Source organism: Pelmatolapia mariae, linkage group LG20 (genome assembly GCF_036321145.2).
Source record: "Pelmatolapia mariae isolate MD_Pm_ZW linkage group LG20, Pm_UMD_F_2, whole genome shotgun sequence".
In the NCBI taxonomy this organism is placed as follows: domain Eukaryota; kingdom Metazoa; phylum Chordata; class Actinopteri; order Cichliformes; family Cichlidae; genus Pelmatolapia; species Pelmatolapia mariae.
In genome coordinates, this window is record NC_086244.1 from 17,948,388 (window position 1) to 17,970,565 (window position 22,178).

At 39.4% G+C, this 22,178-nt stretch overlaps 1 protein-coding gene across 5 annotated transcripts; it reads right to left on the reverse strand.

Moving 5' to 3' along the window:
• Positions 1-21,341, reverse strand: ccdc187 (coiled-coil domain containing 187). 5 transcript variants are annotated; one of them, XM_063463844.1, is made up of 13 exons: positions 21,235-21,341; positions 20,375-20,470; positions 13,689-13,751; positions 12,798-12,936; positions 12,522-12,612; positions 11,959-11,991; positions 6,744-6,822; positions 4,286-4,407; positions 4,108-4,179; positions 3,887-4,021; positions 3,648-3,742; positions 710-804; positions 4-629 (listed from the first exon to the last, which is right to left on the reverse strand). In XM_063463844.1, the coding sequence occupies exons 2-13, from the start codon at positions 20,421-20,423 to the stop codon at positions 481-483; spliced, it is 1,122 nt and encodes a 373-aa protein (XP_063319914.1). In that variant the 5' UTR covers positions 20,424-20,470; positions 21,235-21,341; the 3' UTR covers positions 4-480. The 5 variants fall into 5 exon arrangements, with proteins under 5 accessions (XP_063319915.1, XP_063319914.1, XP_063319912.1 ...); XM_063463842.1 differs by lacking the exon at positions 21,235-21,341 and adding an exon at positions 20,767-21,106 and having other exon boundaries at positions 7-629; XM_063463846.1 differs by lacking the exons at positions 11,959-11,991; positions 21,235-21,341 and adding an exon at positions 20,767-21,106 and having other exon boundaries at positions 9-629.
• Positions 21,342-22,178: the final 837 nt, after the last annotated feature.

A 22,178-nucleotide genomic window follows, 5' to 3' on the forward strand; every position in this document is an offset into this window, starting at 1 on the left:
TACCCACATTATACCTAGTTTAGACATAATTTCTTTAGGGATAATTAAAGTATTCTGATTCTGATTTAGACAATGGGATGAAGTTATATATTAAGTGGCAGAACACAGTAGTCTACTTGGATGGTTTAGTGTATTTGTAATGTAAATAAAGTGTAGGCACAACTTGGGGAGGACTGAGAGATCCAGCTGACAGTATACTGGTTAACTACAGATAAAATACAATACAATAACAAACCCAACATTTCCCTTTAGCATTTATAAAAGACATGATTTTAAAATGTTGTCTTTACTCACTTAATCAAGAATCCAAAAAGTCTCCTTATTCCACTGCTCTAAAAAAGTGCTAGTAGGGGCAGCTGAGTGAATGCTATTCGTGTCAGTTTTAACCCTAAAATAATAAGCAATGAGAACTCTAGCTAAACTGATTAAGTGTTATAAAAGAAACGGTGTATGGCCTACAGCAGAACACAGTTTTGGAGATCACTGTTGCTTGCAGTTCTCCTTCTTCTCTTTGGATTTACTTCGTGCTGATTTGTCTGTTTGACGCTTTGTTGGCGGAATAAATGTAGGCTCCTCAAGCATTTCATTTAGACCTGACTGTGGCACAGGAAGGGGCTGAGAAGCTGGACCTACAATGGAGGAAAAGGAACTGTCAAGTTATTGTTTCAACAGTTTCAACAGTGGTTTTATTTCAGTTCAGTTCAAATACCTATTTGTCCCATTTGGAGGTTCATTGTGCCTTGCCTCCTCGCCTGGAAGGTTGGATCCAATTCCTCTGCAATGTTTCTAATCTGCTGGGCTGATCTATAAATTTAAATGCAAACAGATACAAAGTCCTGGTGGTTTTACCTCATTTGAGTTCCAGCTGCTGACTTTAAGCTGTCGCGTGGTTCTAATTATAGTCATCTATCGTCCACCTAAATATAATGACTTGTTTATTCCGGAATTTTCAGACTTCTTGACATGTTTTATCGCTCACTATGAAAGGATTCTTATAGTGGGGGACTTCAATATTCATCTGTGTTGTGAGGATAAACCCCTCGTCAAAGATTTCTTAAATGTAATTGATTCCTTAAATTCCACACAATTTGTGTCTGGGCCAACACGTAAGGGCCACACCCTAGACCTTGTCTTGGGTTACGGACTGAATGTATCGATGACTAAAAATTGTGTTTTACCTATTTTAGACCACTCAGCAATTTTATTTGATATTTTAATCCCTAAATCTCCAGCTTCTGAGAGGGGAAACTTGCCCCTCAGATTATCTCGTCATATTAGCCCCGAAGCACTGCTTGGAGTTAAATTGCATTTACCTGATGTGTTGGACCCTATTTTTACCCAGGAGTTATGTGCAAACACCTTGACTGCGAACCTTAATAATACACTTCTTGAGCTACTAGACTATGTTGCTCCTGTAAAGAAGTTAAAATGTCAAAAAAGGAACCCTATGCCCTGGCTAAATGAGGAGCTCCCGAATTTGAGAAGAAATTGTAGAAAAGCGGAGCGTCGCTGGAGATCTTCCAGACTAGAAGCATTTCTCCAGGCTTGGAGGACTCATTGTCTTTTTTTAATCAGCGATGTCGGCAGCGAAAGCAAATTATTTCTCAAATCTCATCATGAGTCATAAGCATAACTCAAAACTCTTATTCAACACAGTGTTGCAACTTACAGAGAGTAAGTCAACTCTCTACTGTTCTAATTTGACAGCTCATGACTTTCTTATGCTTTTCAGAGACAGGGCTGAAACACTTAGGACTCAGATTACTCCCTCCTCTAGCTGTTCGTCAGTCTACTCAGCTGCTTTGCCTGTTGGTGCTGATGAACTGTTCTCTGACTTCAAGGTTATTTCCCTGTATGGATTAACTAAGGTTGTAAAAGCAGCTCGATGTACAACCTGTTCTTTGTTCCTCTACCACCCTGGGCTATAAAGGAGTTGTGGTCAGTATTAGGACCCTACCTTCTGTTTCTTTTAAATACTTCATTGACGACCGGAGTCTTCCCTGAATGTTTTAAATCAGCTGTGGCAGTGCCAATCTTGAAAAAGCCTGGACTGGACGTTGACATGGTTGCAAATTATAGACCCATCTCACATCTGTCTTTTTTGTCTAAAGTCTTTGAAAAAGTGGTTTTTAAGCAGCTCACTGAACATTTGTCAGCAAACAATCTGTTTGAACCATTTCAGTCTGCTTTTAGACCAAATCACTCCACAGAAACATCTTTAGTCAAAGTAGTAAATGATCTGCTGGTAAATGCAGACAATGATCGCACTTCAGATTTAGTACTGCTGGATCTAAGTGCTGCGTTTGACACTGTGGATCACTGTATTTTAATGGATAGGTCGAACATTTTATTGGAGTTACAGGAAATGTTTTATCATGGCTGCAATCCTACCTGTCTGGGTTAGTTTTAATAATGATCTCTCCGAGACCTGTGCAGTGAGGCATGGGGTCCCCTCAGGGCTCCGTACTTGGACCATTGCTGTTTTCTATGTATCTGCTGCCTCTTGGTGTTCTTTTACGTTCTTTTAATGTAACCTTTCATTGTTACGCTGATGACCTGCAGCTTTATGTTCCTCTAACCACTGAAAATTGTGCTGAAGTCTCTAAACTAGAATCTTGTGTATCTGCAATTAGGGGCTGGTTATCGGATAATTTCTTGCTCCTAAATACTGATAAGACAGAGTTGATGGTCATTGGACCACAAAATTTTCAGCACTTGTCCCAAAATTTCATCTTGAAAATTGATGACAGTGCCATACATTGCAGGGACAAGGTAAAAAACTTGGGCGTGTGGTTCGACATGGCGCTCTCCTTCGAGTTTCATGTAAAAGAGATAACAAAGACCGCCTTTTATCATTTGAGGAACATAGCCAAAATCAGACAAGTTTTGTCAAGTGACATGGCAGAGGTTCTTGTCCATGCATTTGTGTCCTCACGTATTGATTATTGTAACGCTCTTCTTTCTGGGCTTCCAAAGAAAAGTTTCAGAGGTCTACAGATGGTGCAAAACGCAGCTGCTCGCATTTTAACAAGATCTGGGAAATTTGAGCATATTACCCCTGTTCTGAGATCTCTTCACTGGCTACCTTGTCAGGTTCGAGCAGATTTTAAGGTCCTGCTGCTCACCTACAAGGCTTTAAACGGATTGGCACCTTCATACCTCTCTGACCTTTTACACCTTTATGTTCCATCCGGTGCTCTACGATCTCAGGACTCTGGCCTTCTAAAGGTTCCTAGAGTCAGAAAAAAGACAGTTGGAGAGCGTGCTTTTTCTTTTCGTGCCCCATTTTTGTGGAACAACCTCCCTCAAAATATTAGGCAGGCATGCTCGGTGGAGGTTTTTAAAACTAAGTTGAAGACACATCTGTTCACCCTATCTTACATGTCTTAATTCTATGTCTTTTAGTTTTTAAATTCTTACTGTTTTTAACTTGTATTGTGTTTTTACTTGTACTGCTATTTATCCCTTTTATTTATTCATCTTTTAGTTTCAAATATCTGTACAGCACTTTGTTTAAAAGCGCTTTATAAATAAAGTTATTATTATTATTATTATTATTATAATAATAAATGTAGCAGCTGTAAGTCACCATATTTTTGAAATATCAGACATACAGCATTAATTAAGAGATTTAACTTGTTAATTACGGTGTAGTGGTGGTGGGACTTGGCGGAAGGTTCTCTGGAGAGCAGTCCTCAGTCGGGGAAGGGAGGCCCTCTGAGTCAAGTCTCTCTCGTTGGACCTGAAATGAACAAAGAGGTTTCTCAGCTTATTTAAAAACTCTGCTGGCAGAAACACCCAATAAAGACCTTTCACACATATGCATAACAGGGCTGTGTATATGTTTGTCTTTGTCTTGAATTCCTAACCATATGTTCAAACAAACCTGTCTCTCTCTTGCAGCTCGTCTGTCATGATGATTTATCATCGCCCTATGCTCACGCCAAGACTCAGGCCCTTCCAGCTCACGAGATCTACGCTTTGATTTAATTTCTTGTTTCTGCATGAATCGTGCAATTTCCTAGAAAAAAAGAAGAAGCATGATCTTACTAATCAGTTGGATGTTAAATAAACGGATACTGATGACATGTCAGTTCATCATTCCACCTCATCCTGTGCCACTTGTGCTACTCTGAAGTCCCCCTCTGGATAAGAACAACGTTGAGATGGCTGAGAGTTCTGTGAGGAAACAGAAAGTAAATGTTCAGATCAACAAACAAAACTTCTGTTTTTCTGCTAACCTTCTAAACTACAGTGTTTCATGTTAAATTCTTGGATCAGTTACCCTCCTAAACAGCTTTTCCTCTTCCTCCTGTAGCTTGAGGGCCAGTTCTTCATCTTCTAAAACCTGCTGCAGCTCCCCCAGGCTCAGATTAGTTTCACTCAGCTCTGGTTGAAGTGGTGCTCCTAAAGGTGAAGTTTGACAGTTTCAAATTCACAGAAAATTGCGCAACTGTGATGATGATGAGCACATGATTTGTTAGAAAAACATCACCCATTAATCATTCAAGTTTACTGAAAGAGTCTGGGAAAGGTTATTTACAATGACATTTGAAATGACAGCACAAGGTGAAAAGATGCAGAATGAAAGCAACTGGAATTAATTTTCTTACAACCCTCAAGATGAAAAGAAAAAAAAAAGAATTAGAAGAAGAAAAAGTAGAGAATCAAAGTACTATTTTAGACCACTGACTTTGTAGATATGAAACAGGGAAACGTCCCACTTCAGTAAGGAATCAAGACACCACTAAAGCCCAAGTCCAGATAAGGGGATGATTAAGGGAAGATGAGAGGAGCAGATGTACACAGAGAGGGACAGCACCATGCTGGAAGCTTTCCCTCTGCAGATTAAAGTTGGCTGCAGGTCTAAGTGTTACCTGCTGCCGTCCGCCTTGACCTATCCCTGGTTGAAGCCCTGCTGCTGGTGCTGAGACTTTGGCTACGCCCTGGGGCTCTTCGGCGGGGTACATTTACTCTCCTCTCCACGTCTTGCTCCTCCTCTGAGCTTAAGCTTTCTTCTGCGGTCCTGTGTAAATGCCTCCGCTCGCTTGCTGCCCTCCTGACTCTGTAATTATTTACATTCCTCTCTCCCCTCTCATCATTGTTAGTGTATTTGTGCTCTCTCCACCTTCTACTGCCTTGTCTTTCTCTTTTAGCAAGGTCTGAGTCTCTTCTCCTAATCTCTCCATTATCATGATGCCTGTCTCGGTCTTCTCTGTGATCTCTCCCGCTGTTCTCTCGGTATGACAATCTCTTTCTCTCCCTAATATCTCCATGGAAACTGTGCCTCGTGGAAGCAGCTCTGTGGAAGGCTCTCTGATGTGGTTGGGAGTCGCCGCAGGAGACCTCACTCCCATGAAGCACCTGGCTGTCTCTGCTTTGAGGCCTTATTTGCAGTGGCGCCCCATTGCCACCAAGCTTCACAGGCACACCCCTCTCTTTGAGGACACGGGCCAGCATCTTCCACACTTGGCTGCTTTCACTCTGCTCCCTGTGAGAGCTCCTCTTATCATCTCGAAAACGGACGTGTTTGTCAGGGCTGTCCTTGTAGCTCCAGGTCTTTGCAAAGTCTCTGTTGCTGTGTCTACCCCTGTCATGCAGCCTAACAGATTCACTGTGACTGCGTCGCTTTTCTCTAAACTCGACGAATTGAGAGTCTGTATCCTGACCTCTGATCTCATACTCATCTCTGTACTTCCTCTCTTTATCCTGATTCCTTGGCCTCCTTTCATTCAGATCACCATTTTCATAAAAGTCCTCGTCCCACTCTTCTCTCTCCTCCCTGAACTCGTCTGAGAATGTTCTACGAGAGTGAATTCTTCTGTAATTTCTCTCTTGTGGCTGATGTAAAGATGCCCGCTGTCGAGCAGGTGCAGTGTTGAATCTTTCATTCAGTCTCTGGGACCAGACAGAGAGCTGTTCAGAGAAAACTGTGTCCGAGTCATCTGAATTTTCACTCAAAGGCTCTCTCAATTCACTCCTAATTTGCCTAATGGAATTGGGGTGTCCTTGATTTGACCATGAAGTTGTATTTTTCTGAGCCGCTAACCCCCTTGGAGAGTTAGTCTGAGGCCCAGTTATGTCTGAGTGAGAAGTAGAAGAGCGCCACCTGGTGGTGGTGCTTGGGTACTGCTCCTCCCCCTGGCAAACGCTGTTGTGTGTGTGCTGTTGTAGGGATAGCAGTGCAGGGTCACTCGTGCTGCCTTTAGTATTGCCAAACATGCAAACAAAAAAAGGGTGGTTGGGTGAGTCTGTTAGTGATTATTATTATTAGACAAGTGCAATTAATGATGAGGTAACACAGCAATAAGAACAGCTGCATCTACAATTAGTATAAATGGATGAAATATAACTGACATATTTCCAGGCATTTAAATACAAGAATGAGCCCTGCAAATGCTGAAAATGTAATTCCATGCATAAAAGACGATATCAAAACAAACATGAAAGCAAGTTAGAACAAAAAAACATGAAGATATTCATGAACAAATGAGCAACTTTTTTGTTCATGGCCTTGTAGTATCTGTGGTGAGTGATTTAAATACAGCTGCAGTAATGATCACAAGCAGAGCCAAGAATGTTTAGTAATAAGCTAAATAATGCCGGGTTATATCCTATGGAAGTATAACAAAGCCTTCTGCAAACCACTAAAAATATTCAAAAAACCCCCCCAAAAAATCTTTTTTTAAAAAAATGTGAAAATTTCTGAATAACCTTCATAACTATATACAATAATGCTTTACCTTCACTATGGCTCCCTGACCCTCTGCTTCGTCTCCTGATACTCTCCTCTTCCTCTTCTTGCAACCGTTTGGCAATTTCCTGTGGAAACAAAGCCAGTGTGTAAACAATGATGACTTTCAGCAGATAAAATGATCTCTTCCATCAAATAAGCACTTAATCAAAGATATTTTTCTATTTTCCATTTTAGTTTTCAAGAAGATTCACCAACAACATGTAAGGTATTTCTATAAAATAGTGTGAAGGATGACAGAATCTTTTAGTGTATGACATAGTTAAAAAAACAAACAAAAAAAAAAAAAGCAAGAGCAAATAAAAGACTAAATTATAAAGCAAAAACAAAAAATTGAGCTTCCCCAATTAAAAGAATGACACTATAAATGGTTGGGTTACACTGATGTGGAACTATGAGTCGACATAACTGCAAGAATGAGGCTCCACGTACATTGTACCCTTTTCCACCAACAGAGGGCAATGTAACATAGATAAAATCAACAGCTGCAATTTGACAATGAAGGAAAATCTTATCCATGAATTAATATATCCCATGTGGATGATTTTGCTTTTGTTCATAATGTAGCACAGAGCTGCATTGGGCTCCAGATATTCCTTCGTCGGTTTAAACCTCAGACCACTCTTTAAACTCGCGCAGCTCCTTTAGATTTGCTCTCATTGGTGAGGTAACAACCAAAATGGACCACAACCTTAGACCACATTTTTACATGAAGACAGTAATCTTTCTACATTGGACATGCAGAGTTATGTTGGGGGATTTGATACTGCTGTGAGGTGATTTGACATCTTAATAGCGGTCATTTAACAAAGTCTGTTCTGGGTGGCCAGTGACACCACAGGATTTAGAATTCTGATTGACTGAACAGAACCTGTAAGAAAAAATTAAGTAAACTTTTACAGCAGAAGCAGGTCAATGCCACTGCTCCACTTGAAGTAACACTCTCACAGTGGATTGTCTGGTCTTACCAGAGCAGCTGTGTGTCTCTAGGGTCCAGCTTCAATGCATCTCAGAGCTACTTTTTTGTGCTACCAATAAATCATCAAAATTCAACCAGTGAATTCTATGAGATTTCCCTCTGTGGGCAGCATTTACAACATAAATCATAAGTAAAAGCAAGCACAGCTGCTTTTGCCTTGCAATCAGGACATTTGTGTGAGCCACTTTGCCAGCATCAGCAGACAATCAGCAGCTTGCCATGGCAGGTTAGGCGTGCAGTGCCACAGGGATCTGGCATTTAAAAGTGCACAGCCTGATGCCTTCTGTTCCTTAATTAAAGACACGATCTACAGGGAGGCAAATATTTAATCAACACCTCTGATCTCCCCGTCATTATAGAAGGTAAGCTAACGTGTGCGCTAATAGTTCATCATTTGATCCCCACGTCAACACTCATAAAAAGAAAATATTGCAGAGCCAATTTAATGTAAAGTGTAAACCACAGAGTTCAAACCCAACCCCTTTAATAATGATCAAGGAATTTTATAGCTCTCTATGACCTCACACCCTCCAAACAAGGAGCTTTTATACACAGCCTTCTCTGAAAAGGAAACTGCCGTGTAGAGAAAATATTTTGCTGTAGTAGCCATGTGAAACAGACAACCAGGCCAGCTGGAGAGTTTTCATGGCTGAGTCGATGACTTTTTCCAGCACAATAGACTTCTCGTTTCTCAGCGACACCATTCATGTTATTCAAAGAATCAGATGAATTTCTTTTTGGTAAAGCAAGTTATACAAAATGCATCAAGACAGCATCATTGAGGGGGCCAGGATTTGCCTTGTGTGTGAACATTCAAACACCGTGGGAGTGGTGATTGATGAGAACCATCTGGTTGGACAACCGTGTTTTGGCTGCAAGATGAATTGTTTTTGTATTTACAGCACTGTAGAGGTTCACTTCCATACCATAAACAAGAGGTAGATACATGTAAAAACAGCTATCCAAGCAGAATATTTATATTGCAAACTTGGATTTGGAACCAGATGGTCATGCTCATGTTTGTTTATATTAAAACTAGATGTACAGCACTGTGTAAGCATCTTGAGCCACGGCTGATTTCTTTTATAGCTTGTGTCCAAGGAGACAAACTTCACACAAGCAATTTCAGAGGAATGTTTTTTGTTTGTTAAGCCATTTAACATTTACTTGTAAATCACTGAAGCATAAAAAAGAGACCAAAGTGAAGGGAGGAATAAAGAGCTTATTTTAATTTGAATCTTTAGGCACTTTGTTACTAGCAGCCTGTCACAAAAACACATCAACTGTTGCCATTTTGTTAGCATAATAAAAAAAATGTCAAAGATAACAAAGTTTGACAGCATAAAATAATATTTTTGTACTGATGACCAAGGGCAAGGAGTATCTTGGGATGGTGCGCAAAGTGTCCTTAAAAAAACACACTGAGAAAACTAAAGTGGAGACAAGAGAAGTTACACATCTGCTACTTTGATCTGAAAAGCTGAAAGACATGTCTTCAAGAAATAGGGGAAAAAAAATCCAGAAATGGTCTCAGTGGAAGCGTGGCTGTCAAAAAGCCATTCATAAAGAAAGGGAAAAGGCTTAAGAATGCCAAATCACACAAGAACTAGACTAAAATAAAAAGAGTGGCAGGAAGTCCTATGGAGAGATAAACCAAATCTTAATATTTTGGTTCTACAGGAGATCAGGACAGAAGGATAACAGTGAGTGTCTACAGTGTCTAAAACACAGTGGATGCGCTGTCATGGTTAGAGTTTTGATGTAATTATGAATGCAGAAAATTACTGTCCGTTTTTGATCCAGCATGCAACACCATCTGGAAAGCATCTGATTGGGAATAGCTTTATTTATTTTTTTAAAATCATGACACTGATGCCAATTACCATGCATAAAAGCATAGCTAGATGGGAAAACAGACAATAGCATCTCAGAACCCAGATCTCAACAATATTAAAACATTGTGGCAGAAAACGGAACAACAGGAAGCCAACATCCAAAGAAGGGCTTTTAATGTCCTTCAATGGAGAACTATTCCTGAAGACTACTTACAGAAATTATAAGAAAGCTTGCCTAAGAGAGTTAAGGATGTGTTGAAGAAAAGGTGGTCATACCAAAAACTGACTTTTAAGCTTCTTAAAACGGCATAAAATCTGTTTTTGCCTTATACACTGCATTTCAAAAATATGCTTGCACATGTTAAATTGCAGCATCTATTTCCCAGCAAAATGTAAAGAAATGAGGGACGGGTCGAGCCTTTTGCATAATACTGTATTTTATGAACAGATACACCTGTACATCTTTGGGGCTATACTCAGGTCAAATAGTGATTCAGCTAAATGATAATGTCATCATGCTATCGAGTTCACATCGACACGTCATAATATACATAATTTGTTAAACTAATAAGCACTAAAAGCAAAGTGCAGCTATGGATAATAGACATGGCACTAGTTTTGCAAATATCAGTTGATAAACTAAGGAACTGAACCTGATCATAGCATTAGTTAGTTGTTAGTTGTTCATTTCATGGCAACGCTAATGAAATGATCAGGAGATCGCTGATGTCATAGGTTTCTTTTTCCCAAGATCATAAATGTAAGTACAAAGTTTCATAGCAATAAATTTCTGTTGAAATATTTTCAGTCAGAAGTAATACTCCTATACATAGAGCTTGAGTGCTAATGGGGCTAAAACATTCAAGCCATCATTCTGTAATAGAGCTTATTAGAATCTAAATGATCTGTTTAGAGATTAAAATATTAAACAACAAAATTGAGAATATGACAGTGTGCAAGTTTTGCATGACTAAATGCGCACATATGAATGCATTCTGGATAAAGCGCTTGCTGGTCCATGCCTGGAGCTAAGCACCGGTGAAACTGCTTGAGCCATCATCACTTGAACGACTGTGCTAAACAGCTGACCGTGCTTTTAAAGCCCTCTTTTGGAGCGATGGATACACCCGAGGCCCAGAGCAGCACTTTGCTGCCAGCGGGATTCATTATTTACTCAGTTAGTCCTAAGAGTGAGCAGAATGAGCCATATGATACTCCCTGTAACAGGCGCATAATTAAATGATATATAAATACATCCTAAGTGCCATAAATGTCTATGAGTCCCTATGCTGAGTGTGATTTCACTGACTTTAAAGGGGAATGCCAGTGGTATTAATTTACCTTTTACCGTCACTAAATCCTATAAAAAATGATTTTTCCTTACTTTTCACCTGATTTTTTCACATTGTTTTGTAAGTTTGTATGCATATCATACAAAAAAAATTAAGAAATATATTTGTGCTATCCCTTTTAACAAAAGAAAGAAATGCTCATACTTCCAAGGACAGACGAGAAACGAGTGCTGAAGGTAAACTTGTTCATACAGTATCCTGTTCTGCTCTGGTTACTGCCAGCAACTTGATGCCCATGGGAAAGGATTTGTTCCTCTTTCAGGAACAAATCCCTCACAATATTTTACTTTGCAGAGTTTGCTGTCAAGGTTTTTTATCTTATTATCAGGGGAACCGTTCAGTTCGGACTTAATACCATGGAGCTTTTAAATTAAAAATGACAAAAATGAGTGGCTGGTAGAGGAAAACTGATTTTCTACTTTGCACATCATTCATTCAAGGAGCACGTCTATATCTTCTAGAATAGTCTATAGTGGTTTGAACTTGACTTGACTTTAAAACTATAGATTTGCACAAGAAAGAGATACACATTAAGAAATACATTTAAAATACAAGTGCATGCTCATGCTACTGTATTGTTTGACCTGTGTGCGCTGTGACATTAAAATGATGATATTATAAGGCGTTGAAGGTGCATAAATGCAAAAAAGGGTAATTTTAGCCTACTGCTGATTGATTACTAGGCAACATGAAGACACAATAGATCATGTATAATTCAGCTTTTATGTATATGAATGAGATGTAATTATTTTGAAACTGAAATAACAGAAAACAGGTAAAAAAAAAACCAGGTCCTTTTAGAACATTAGCAGGTCGCTGCCAGGTAATATATTATGATGACATCAGGATAAATATAACTGAAAATTTGTGGATATAAATTAGATACTACTGTCATGAAAACTATCATAAAAATTATAAAATACTTTCATAAAGTGTTATAGGGACAGTAATGCTGAAAACAGATTATTTTATCCCGTTGCTAGTTACAACATCACAATATCTGATATAGATAAGAACCTTCATGGGCCTAAGATGTACCTGTGTGCCAAGTTTGGATGCTCTCCTGATCATCTAGGGAGGTGTTGGCGGCCACACACACACAAAAAATGAACATGCAGAAAGACAGAGAGAGATTTTGTATATTATAGTAAGATGAGCTTACCAGCCATGTAGTATTATAACACTAGTACACTTTCCATCAAAGTCAACTGAGCTAAAGATAAGATTTTTTAAAATCAAATATGTTCAAAGTTACCAAACCTAACAGGTTTCTCCCTATTTGGTTAAATGCATGACAGCTCATGGTTAAGCTCCCCAGTTAACCTAGACTATAGCGAGCATGGGTGCTAAGGTAAATAACCCATTTAAGGTTATGATAAAGCTCCTATATTTATGTAAGCCCTTTGAGATGTATGCATCATCTCATTTCAAAGGGGTCCAACCTGACTCTTCTTATCCCCATAAAGGTAGATTTATTTTTTTGAATGTTGGGTACTGTAAAAGAAGATTAAATACACATTGCTTTTTTTTTTTAAAATATTTATGTACAGGTTGGTAATAAAATATGCTATGTAAGCAAAGAGATGTGAGTAAAAGCTCACCTCATCATCCAGCTCCCTCCTCTGAGCCTCCTCAGCACATCTCTGGAGTTCTTCCTGAATCACACGGGCATACTCAAAGTCCTGCTCCTCTCTACAAAGCAGTCGCAGAAGAAAATTACTTCTCATATTTGTGATTTATGGATAGAATAATCAACATAACATGCAGCAAAGTAAAAGAAGACACAAATTTGTGCAATAAATTTACATGCAGTAGCGTAAGGGTTGCATGTAGCACAGTGTGGTTATTGCAGGAGTGTGCTTTGAGGAGTCACCTACAGTTGTCTGGAGGCCTGTCTCTGAAGGGCACTCTGCTGGGCCTGCTGCTCCTCCTCTTCATCCTGCAGCTTCTTGGCTACACGGATGTCATTCTGCACAAGCTGGTTCTTCAGAATGTTGGTGGTATAGTATTGCTCGACTGTAAGTGCAAGGCAGAGAAAAGGGGAGATAGTAAAGTAACGTGCAATGCAAGTATCAAAAGGGACCATATTTGATCTATTACATATGAATTAATATTTACTATATTGCATTTGAACTTTAAATCTGTTTTCATTTTAAATCATTATGAATGTTTTGATTATCTGAAACATGGTTTGCTGCATGCCAGCTCTTCAGTGATGACACTTTTGAGGAATCTTAAAAATATATACCAAATTGTATGCCATTTTTTTTACAAAGATGTACAGAGACACCACAGCAGCAACCAAAAAGGCTTTCATGGAAATACATATGTTATGTAGTACAAATATATCTGGTTGTTATATAATCTTTTCTATCTCTTTGTTTTTGCAATAAAATCCAATCTAACGCAAACCAATCCAACAGCAATGCCATACGTTTTTACCTTTATAAAGATGGTTTTAGTGCGGTTCTGTTAACAGTTCAGAGAGTTGACAGTTATTGAAAAGTGTTCATAAAATTTTGGTTGCGTAATTAAAATACTCGAGGGAGCTGTTGTTTTGGATTGCATTATTTGGCACACCAGTGCAATTCTAAAGTCCTTGGCAAGTCTGCAGCATAACACTGTGGTTGTGAATACTTCAGGAAAAGATAAACCCAACATACAGTGGTGGTTCACTGAGACAGAATGGAGTGCAGCTCACATAATAGAAGTTAGTAGACCCTTGCACAGTATGCAGCTGTCAAATAGCTGCTTAACTTTGTACTTACTCTCCTGCTCTTGCAGGTTGTGTGCCAGCGCTCCATCCTCCAGCACAGCAAAACACTGGCACACTGAAACAATAGACAACAGCAACATTTACAAACAGTTACAAAGTGCTCACAAATGAATGAAGGGGTGGGATACAAGTGTTTAATAAAGTGAGGAGTTCTCAGAGGCTGACGATTACTAAAACAACAGAAAACCGACAGCAGTCAGGAATGGATGTCAATGGCTCCATCGAAAAACAAAAGCTGAGCCTTTGGATGAACTGTGCTGCTTTTGGTCCAACAGTCTGTCCAAAGGGAAACAATAGGATACAAGTGCTGTGTGTTATGATGGATGTTTACACGACACAGACAAAAGCAAAAGGGGGGGTCCCTTTAAACTGAAAAAAGCAACCATCCACCACTCTGGCATCACTGTTAAATACATGAAAGGATCTTATAAAATGTTTATAGCAGGGTAGCAGCATTTCAGAGAAAGATTCAAGTGCCCAAAATTAGCAGTCACAGACTTTTAGAGCAAAATAGCAGCTCCACCGTCCTGAGCGATGCTCATGTGCTACACATGTGTGTGTGAGCAGCTTTTAACAGTAACAGCAGTACAACACAGTCATTAGCTCATTGTTAAAAGGATGTTAAGAGATGCGTAGATGCATGCTTTTCTTTCACTTATGTGCTCACTATGCCTACCAAATGAAAATGCAAAGTTTAAGAGCAGCTGCCTGCAAACATTTAAGTTATTGCAGATGGTACAAATGTACCGTGTGTCAAATGAAAGCTGTAAGGCTGTCATAAATCCAAAGGCTTTAACTACAAGCTTGCTGTATTCCAACTCTGTCTGGTACTCCATATCAAGCCACAAGTCTTTCATATCCTGTGATCCAATAGTCTGGCCACCTGCTGCTAGATATGGCAATAAAACATATCAGTTTCATGTCATTAGTGAACTCTCACCCTTGCACATTTAAAAAAACAAAAAAACAAAACAAAACAAACAAACTGCAAAGACTAGCACTTTAACATAGACTCAAGAACATAAGAAATAATTATACAATTGTTATTCTAAACTATAAACATATCAAGTGGTTACAGTAGTCCTTAATGAGACACAGTAGCTTCTTATCTGTGTTTAAAGATCTGTCAAACAAACTCAAATGTTACTCAGGAGAAAATAAACACAGACAGCAGCATAGTGGCTTAGATGTTTCTCCAACTCTTCCATTTCTCCGCACTCACAGCTTACAGTGACCCCGCCAAAACTGCTTAGCTACCTAATAGATTTTCATCAGGGAACCCAGAGAGTTGCCTTTTCGTACACTGGAGGCTTCTAAATAGCAAAAGAACGACAGAGGACAGTGTCTAAGAGGAGATTTAGCTCACTGCTGAAAACCTTTCATGCTGAGCCAGAGACTGGGCCAATTAAAAACACCTGTCCTTCTGCTAATCCATCCACTGAGCCCAACACAGCGGGCTGTGTAACGGTTGTGGAGACAATGGCTCCACAAATGTTGCACACATGCTTTCAGTTGTTTAAGATAACCTGATTAGCTTGTGAAAGCTTAAAATTTATATGCGGGCTGTAACACATTTTACATTGATATTGTTGGGTTTTTTTTTTTATTCTTTTAGCCTTTTTTTAGGATATATAGACAGATAATATTTCTAAACTTTCAGGAAAACCTAGTAACGATATATACTGCTTGGACAATTGGGTACACCAGCATGAGCTTACATACTATTAAAGCTACTCAATTTCTGAAGTTTTTAGACTGAGAGACACTTCTAATGCTCTTCCTTCTAGCCCTGTGACAGATTGGTAAAGCCTGTACCCAGGTAGCTGTGACCATAAGTGGAATAAGTGGATGGACAGATGTCCAGGAAAATGTTACCTTTAACCACAGCCTCAAAATAAACACATAACTGTCAACACAAAATGATCAATATGAGCGAGTATAAAAAAAACAAAGAATATGAGCCAGGGCTGTTGTATTAAACTGCACTGGATTGTTCAGGGGTCAGGTTGCCACTTGCTTGAGGATGCTTAATGGAGAGCAGCGTGTTATTATTAAAGGTGTATAGACAAATGAAGTACACATTTACCCAAAAACAAAAAAAAAGGTTTTAAATAAAAGGCAGACAAAGATCTCTGAAATGTACTTACTATCTGGAGATGTATTAGATGGTAATACTGATGATGACAGCAAATTGGTGGCGTCGACATTCATTCTAATAGGGATATTTTAGGATTACAGGACAGCAGGTGAATACAAATATAACATCAGGTGTTTGATCCATTCCAAGCTTGAAGAATGTTTCAAGACATTCATTCATATCTAACTCATACCTATCTAAATATGCATTCCTCTCGCATTTTGTTGAACTTTATCTTGACCACTAACGCCTAATCCTATAATGCTTATAACAATTTTCTTCATTTATACAAAACACAATTGTATCCGAAGTTTTATAAACAATCAAAGGCTCTTCCTTGTTTGAAAATAGAACAGTAAAAAAAAAAAAAAAAACAAACCACGACCCAAATGCCTGAAACACTGCTTAAAAAAAAAAAAAAAAAAAAATACTGCTAAGAAGAAGTCTCTGAGGAGTAGGTTTCAATCTAGAGAGGCTCAACTGTCACAGGCCATGAAAATCACCCAGACAGCACAAAGCCCCAAAGGGAGCCTCTTTACAACACGAACGACCCTACAAGCCTACACAGAGTTTTACCAAAACAGACATGCATTACCACTTACACCTGTCGCTGAGCTTAAGAGACTATCCGCTAAATGGATCTCCAACCTGCCCTTATGGGTCCAGTCTGCCAGTGAGGAGGGTTTAAGTCGAGCGATTGATTTTATCCGACGGTACAAAATGGCAAATCCAAACAATTTACTCTTCGAATCCAACGAAGAAAGAAGAGCAAAGCGGAAAATGAGGGGAAAATGAAAGAAATGACAGTCTTCTCTGGCATGAGCATGGATGTTCATGTGGGTGTGTCTGCATTGTGGGCGAACTTGTTTTTCCACAGCACTGCTACAGGGGTTGGAAACAGAGACTTCACAATTGTTACTTCTAAACAGGTTTTGTGAAACAAGGTGTGAGCCACCAATCCCCCCCCAAAAAACATATGCTCAGTGTGACTGCAGGCAATCCAACTGTAAGCTTCTTAATGAAGGTCCTTAATAGGGTTGTGTCTGTTTTCTAAGAGGATAGTGAATCAAAGATCCAGCAGGGAAAAAAATTAATGCTACGTTTGAAAAAACAAGGATAAGATCCACTGAGAGTGAGAAAGAGTACAAAGCAAAAACATAATGTAATAAAAGCAAAAAAAATAAACAAAAAAAGCCTGAGTCAGCATCACTGTATAGCACAGAGCTTCCCACTAGTTTGACTTTTGTAATATCCAATTACAAAAGCAAGAACCTACCACGGCTATGACCTTAAAGCCTAGACAGTCGTATGGAAAAGTCTGTTTTCCATACATTTAAATGCATTTTTTTCAACTGCAACCTTCACTCATAATACAGAAACACATAGGTGAATGTGTTTTTATTAGTGCACTAACAGCCGATCTTCCAAAACAAAATTATGCAGATCATGTCTGTGATCCAGCGCGCAGGAACAGCCGCTCAAACACTGACAGAGATATTTCACTTTCATCTTCACAGCTACTTGGATAGCAGCAGTTGCAAATGCCTGCCAAACAAAGAAACTGGCTAAAGGAGAAATGACAAGGGTTCTATTTTCAGCCAAAATCCCCCACCGACCGCCCACATGCTCTCTCCTCTCGCTCCCTTCCTCTCTGGACTGCTCTGCTCTCCTCCTCATTGCTTTTTCTGCACAAGATTCCACCACGAAGTGCCTGACCATCCCACAGATATTTGTGTTGTGTTATAAACGCAGCGTACTGGGCCAAATAACTCCTGAACTGGACCAGTTTGTCAGGGAGAACAAAGAGAGGTGAGGGGTAATGGGACTCTGGGTCAGTTGGTGAGAGTGAAATTAGGAATGAGGGGGAGGTGGGGGAATTCCTATGGGAGCTGCATTCCCTCAGCACATCGGGCTATATCAGGAGCAGGAGAGGAGGGAAAAAACAGGAACTGATAAGGGGTGCAGTGGAAACAAAGAAAGCTGACTTTGCCAGGGGTCTTAAATGGTGAGGAAAGTGAAGGTGGAAAGGGACAAGGGAAACTTTGGCTCTTAGGAAAAAGGAAGCATATGCATCCACAAACGAACATTAAGTAAACCATCGCAGAGCCAAAGAGAGAAAATGTCTGTCTGGTAAAAAAAGATAATGGATAAAGAAAAAAAAATCAGTCACCAGACAGATGATTTACATACTGCAATTGCCTCATTGACAAGTTTATAGGTGCTATTACTGGCTTTGTTTGTGCACTGGCCCCTGCTCAATAAAGCATGAAAATGCTAAGCTGCACAGTGTGCCCTTTGTGTGTGGAAACAAGAGTGGAGTGCTGAATTATCTCCCTTGATAAAAAGACTCGCAGACCTATTTCTATCCCATTCATTAGCTTGGACATGCCAAAGAATGAGTCTTCACTGAGGCGACAGCTTACAAGTTCCTAACCTGTGAATGTTTCCACACTTACATGCAAGCAGATAAAAATCAATTTAGCGCTGCATCTTAATAACACCGAGACAATATTGTGGCATTGCTTAGCTTTTTTCTTTCTGCTCATATTTAATACCCACATTGGCATGTTTAAAATATATTTATGCTTGTATTGTGGTACGCATAGTACCATCATATTCTTGCCAATACACATTCCTGCTTTCCATACATACACGCTTCTCTAACTATACTGAATATGCTAGACAATAAATTCATATTTGTTTACAACATTTTAAATGTATTGTGCTGAATAATTTTCAATCTATAGCTTAAAATGACTCTGAAGATAAATTCAGATCGGGCTGTTGACCCAGTTCGGATCTTGAGCTTTATATTTGCTATCATATATTACTGTTACTACAAATAAGAATATGTTCAACCGACAATTTATACACTTTGTTACCAGTTTAATAGAATAGAATAGAATAGAATAGAATAGAATAGCCCTTTATTGTCACTGTACATGCACAACAAAATAGTTGGTGCTCCGCATCAGCTGTGCCGGAATAAAAATTAAATAGTGGACAGCAGGAATAAATAGCAAACAGGAGAAATATATACAAAACAAGAGAAAGGCACACATTAGAGAACCAGTTGCAAAGTGCTTGGAAGTACTGCAGAGAAAATACTTGATCTGAATAGAGTAGGTATGGCTTGTTAAAGGAATATATCCTACCTCAACAACAATTATAATGCACTGATTTCATTTTTAACTATTTTGTAGAAAGCTGTTTGTAGAAGGGCTGAAATGTATTGTTCTAGACTGACAGCTCCAACACAACAAAGACAAACAATGAATAAGCTCAATTTTGTCCCACCATTTATACCAAGGCAAAAAAAACACACAAGCACATAATTGTGAGTATTTTGCAGAGCACCTTCATCTGAGCTGAATTCCCCTTTCTTTCTCATGGATTCACATATCCCAGCTATCTCATTCTTTGCTCTTATCTGCACCCAGCATGCCAGTTCTGTCACTCATGAGATCAATCTCTGTAAAGCAATGCAACATGAACCTTTGTACACAACATGCCCTCCTACTCCAGCCTTATTTTACCTGGCTTTAGTCTTTCCTGTATGGTTGCTGTCCCAAACTCTACACGGGAAACCAGCTTAATGAACCTAAAGCTGGCTGGACATGTGCATGGACCCTCATCAAGTTTTTTCCAGGCTCAGCCTTTTGGGGGATTGACTGCACACATAAAAATGACTGGTTCAAATAAAGCTTGGACAAAGAGGTTTTGTTACCTTTTATAATGCTTGCATTTGCTTGTTATTTCTGTTTTTGTTTTTTTTTTGTTTTTAAGATTGGGCAAACTAACCCTTACTTAGAAAATGCTGGTTAAAAATATTTTTGTCCTGGTGATTTTCCTTTGGTGAAAGGCCAGACCAACCTGTTGCAGGGAAAAACCCTGCTCATACTTCAGTTGTTTGAACAGCGTTAATGATGCTCGCGTTTCCTTTGTTAGATAGTGATTCATAAAAGATGATCAGTTCTTTTTAGATGCTTAGTACATTTGAACAATTATTAAACTTGATTAAAATATCATCAGATCACTGTGTGTTTATTTTTTTTCTCGTGACTTCATACAAAGCAATTCAATTTGACTGCAATAAACAGACTAGAGTTTTTTAGCTTTCCTAACAGACAATTGGGTACCAGCTTTATTCCTGTTACCATACAGCACAGCACTTAGATCTGCACTGTCTGCTGCATCAGCCACAACACACGACAAGACACTTCTTATCCGATGTAGATACAGAGCACTGATTTAAGTTAGTCATAACACAAAAATGAGAGGATACAAAGTGGTCGCTCTCATTCTCTCTCAAACAGAAGGGTAGACAAGTCTGCTCTTAGCTAGAGTGTCAATAAAAACTCTTAATGCGTATGGGCTCCATGTCTGTAGCTCAGTAAGTGCCCATGATCTCTAACCTGCATGTATAGAGGCTAAACACGCACACACACAAAGCTTTTCTCCAGCACATACCACGAACCACTTTTCTCTTGAACTTTCTATAGCTGCTAAAGTTGGGTCTGTGTGGGAGTGTATAAGCCTACCTTCTTGGACACGTGGAAGGTTGGACTGGTCAATCTCCAGCTCTGCCATCACTGTCCTCCTTGTGCCCTTAAAGCCTCATGGTGATGCAGAAGACTCTGGCAATAGAAAGAAATTGTTTCTTAATTAACAAACAGTAAAATTAAGAAGCAATGAGTTTCCACGCCAGACAACCATAGGGAACTCGAACCTCAAATAAAACATTTGGTAATAAACATACTGAACAGATATTAACCCACTAATATTCGCCCACAGAGCTGATTACTCACTAACTAGCTGAGATCAATGGCTACCAGGTGCAACGCTACTGTTGCCATTAACTAAAGGTTAGAATGTAATGTAAACATAATCTGAAGGCCACTTGCAGAACAAAGTAAAATAACAGCAGCCCTACCTGTTCCCAGCACGCAGCCGCCCACGCACACACTGCAGTGTTGTGTTTGTACACAGCCTATTCAACAAGTACCAAACATGACAGCGAAGTGTCAACTTTGGAGTCGCTCGCACTTCTCCCTCCCTCTCTCCTTTCCTGTTTCTCTGTCTGTGCTACAAACTATCCAAAATGTCACGAGCGCACTTGACCGTTTCTAACGCCTCTACTTTGGGTGTGAATTTTAAGCGAAAGCGGAGGTACTTGTTCATCACAGAAACAAAGACCCGTCGACTCGTGATGGGAAGCCAGGGCGGACAAACTTAGCCCACAGTCTGTCGCTCCGGCTGCTGCTTCTTCGCAGCTCCTGTTCGGCAACAGTGTGGGCGGTTAAAAGATGCTGCCTTTACGTGCAAACCGAAGCTCGGGCTCTCGTCTATCACGAGCCACGGTATCTTAATAAAAATTCAAATGTATTGCCAAATGTTTTACCAGCTCTTTCATTCCACGAAAAGCCCGATTTCTTCGGTGGCAGAGTCAGAGGCAGGATGAAAGGTCGGTGTAGAAAAAATAATGCTGTAAGGAAAGAAGAGCTCAATTCAGGCCAAAGGTGATTATGAATTCAGATTGGACACGTGGTAGCAGGACACTGAAGTTGGTGACACCCATCTTGTATACTATTAAAGCTCCAGTAATGCTGTCCAGGCCTAAGCATACATAGTTGTTCAGCGAGTGAATTTGTATTTTTCAACGGTCCTTGAAGGCATCTCAAACGCTCCAATTGCTCACATTTTCCAGAGCGACATAGGCTATACTTTACTATGTATTCTTTTTATTGCTGTAGTTTGAATATAGTAGGCTGTGTTTATTGGTTTAATTGCAAAGCATGGAGATGGGAAAGAACGAAAAGACATTTGAGAGAGGGAGCTGAGGAAGGAATCTATCTGTCGAATTCAAAGCTGATAATTAATTTCACTCAACATCTGCTTCAAGAAAAAAAACTAGATTTGTGCAGAAATAATAGACAGAACTAACATTTGCTGCAGTGTACAGATAATAAGCCAGACTGAAAGTTTTAAGACTGATAATATTGGAGAGAAGCAGACAAGTCTGACTAGAAGAATACGATCCCCCCCCTCCCTCCCTCCTAGAAATACGTTTAAACCCAATTTACTTGTAATGTGTAAATGACAAATATTAAACGTAACGTTTCTAAACGTAACGATGCCCTCTGCTGGCTGCGTTTGTGCCGCTGAAATATTGTCAAGTTAGAAAGAAATCTCTGGTCTCGTAGATGAAAAGGATGGCAAAGTTTGGATTGTCATAACTTGTTGATGTGAGGCGTAGTTTTAAGATGCATGATTTTCAGGAGGTTTAGACAGTCAGATGTTTTCAGGGATAAAACCCCAAATACTGGACATTAAAGGTTGGTAAAT

Coding starts and splice junctions, on each gene's coding strand:
- ccdc187 (XM_063463841.2), bottom strand. CDS start 15,907: ATGAATGTCGACGCCACCAATTTGCTGTCATCATCAGTATTACCATCT. Junction 12,937..13,688: donor CAACCTGCAAGAGCAGGAGA/GTAAGTACAAAG, acceptor TTGCACTTACAG/TCGAGCAATACTATACCACC. Junction 12,613..12,797: donor AGACAGGCCTCCAGACAACT/GTAGGTGACTCC, acceptor ACTGCTTTGTAG/AGAGGAGCAGGACTTTGAGT.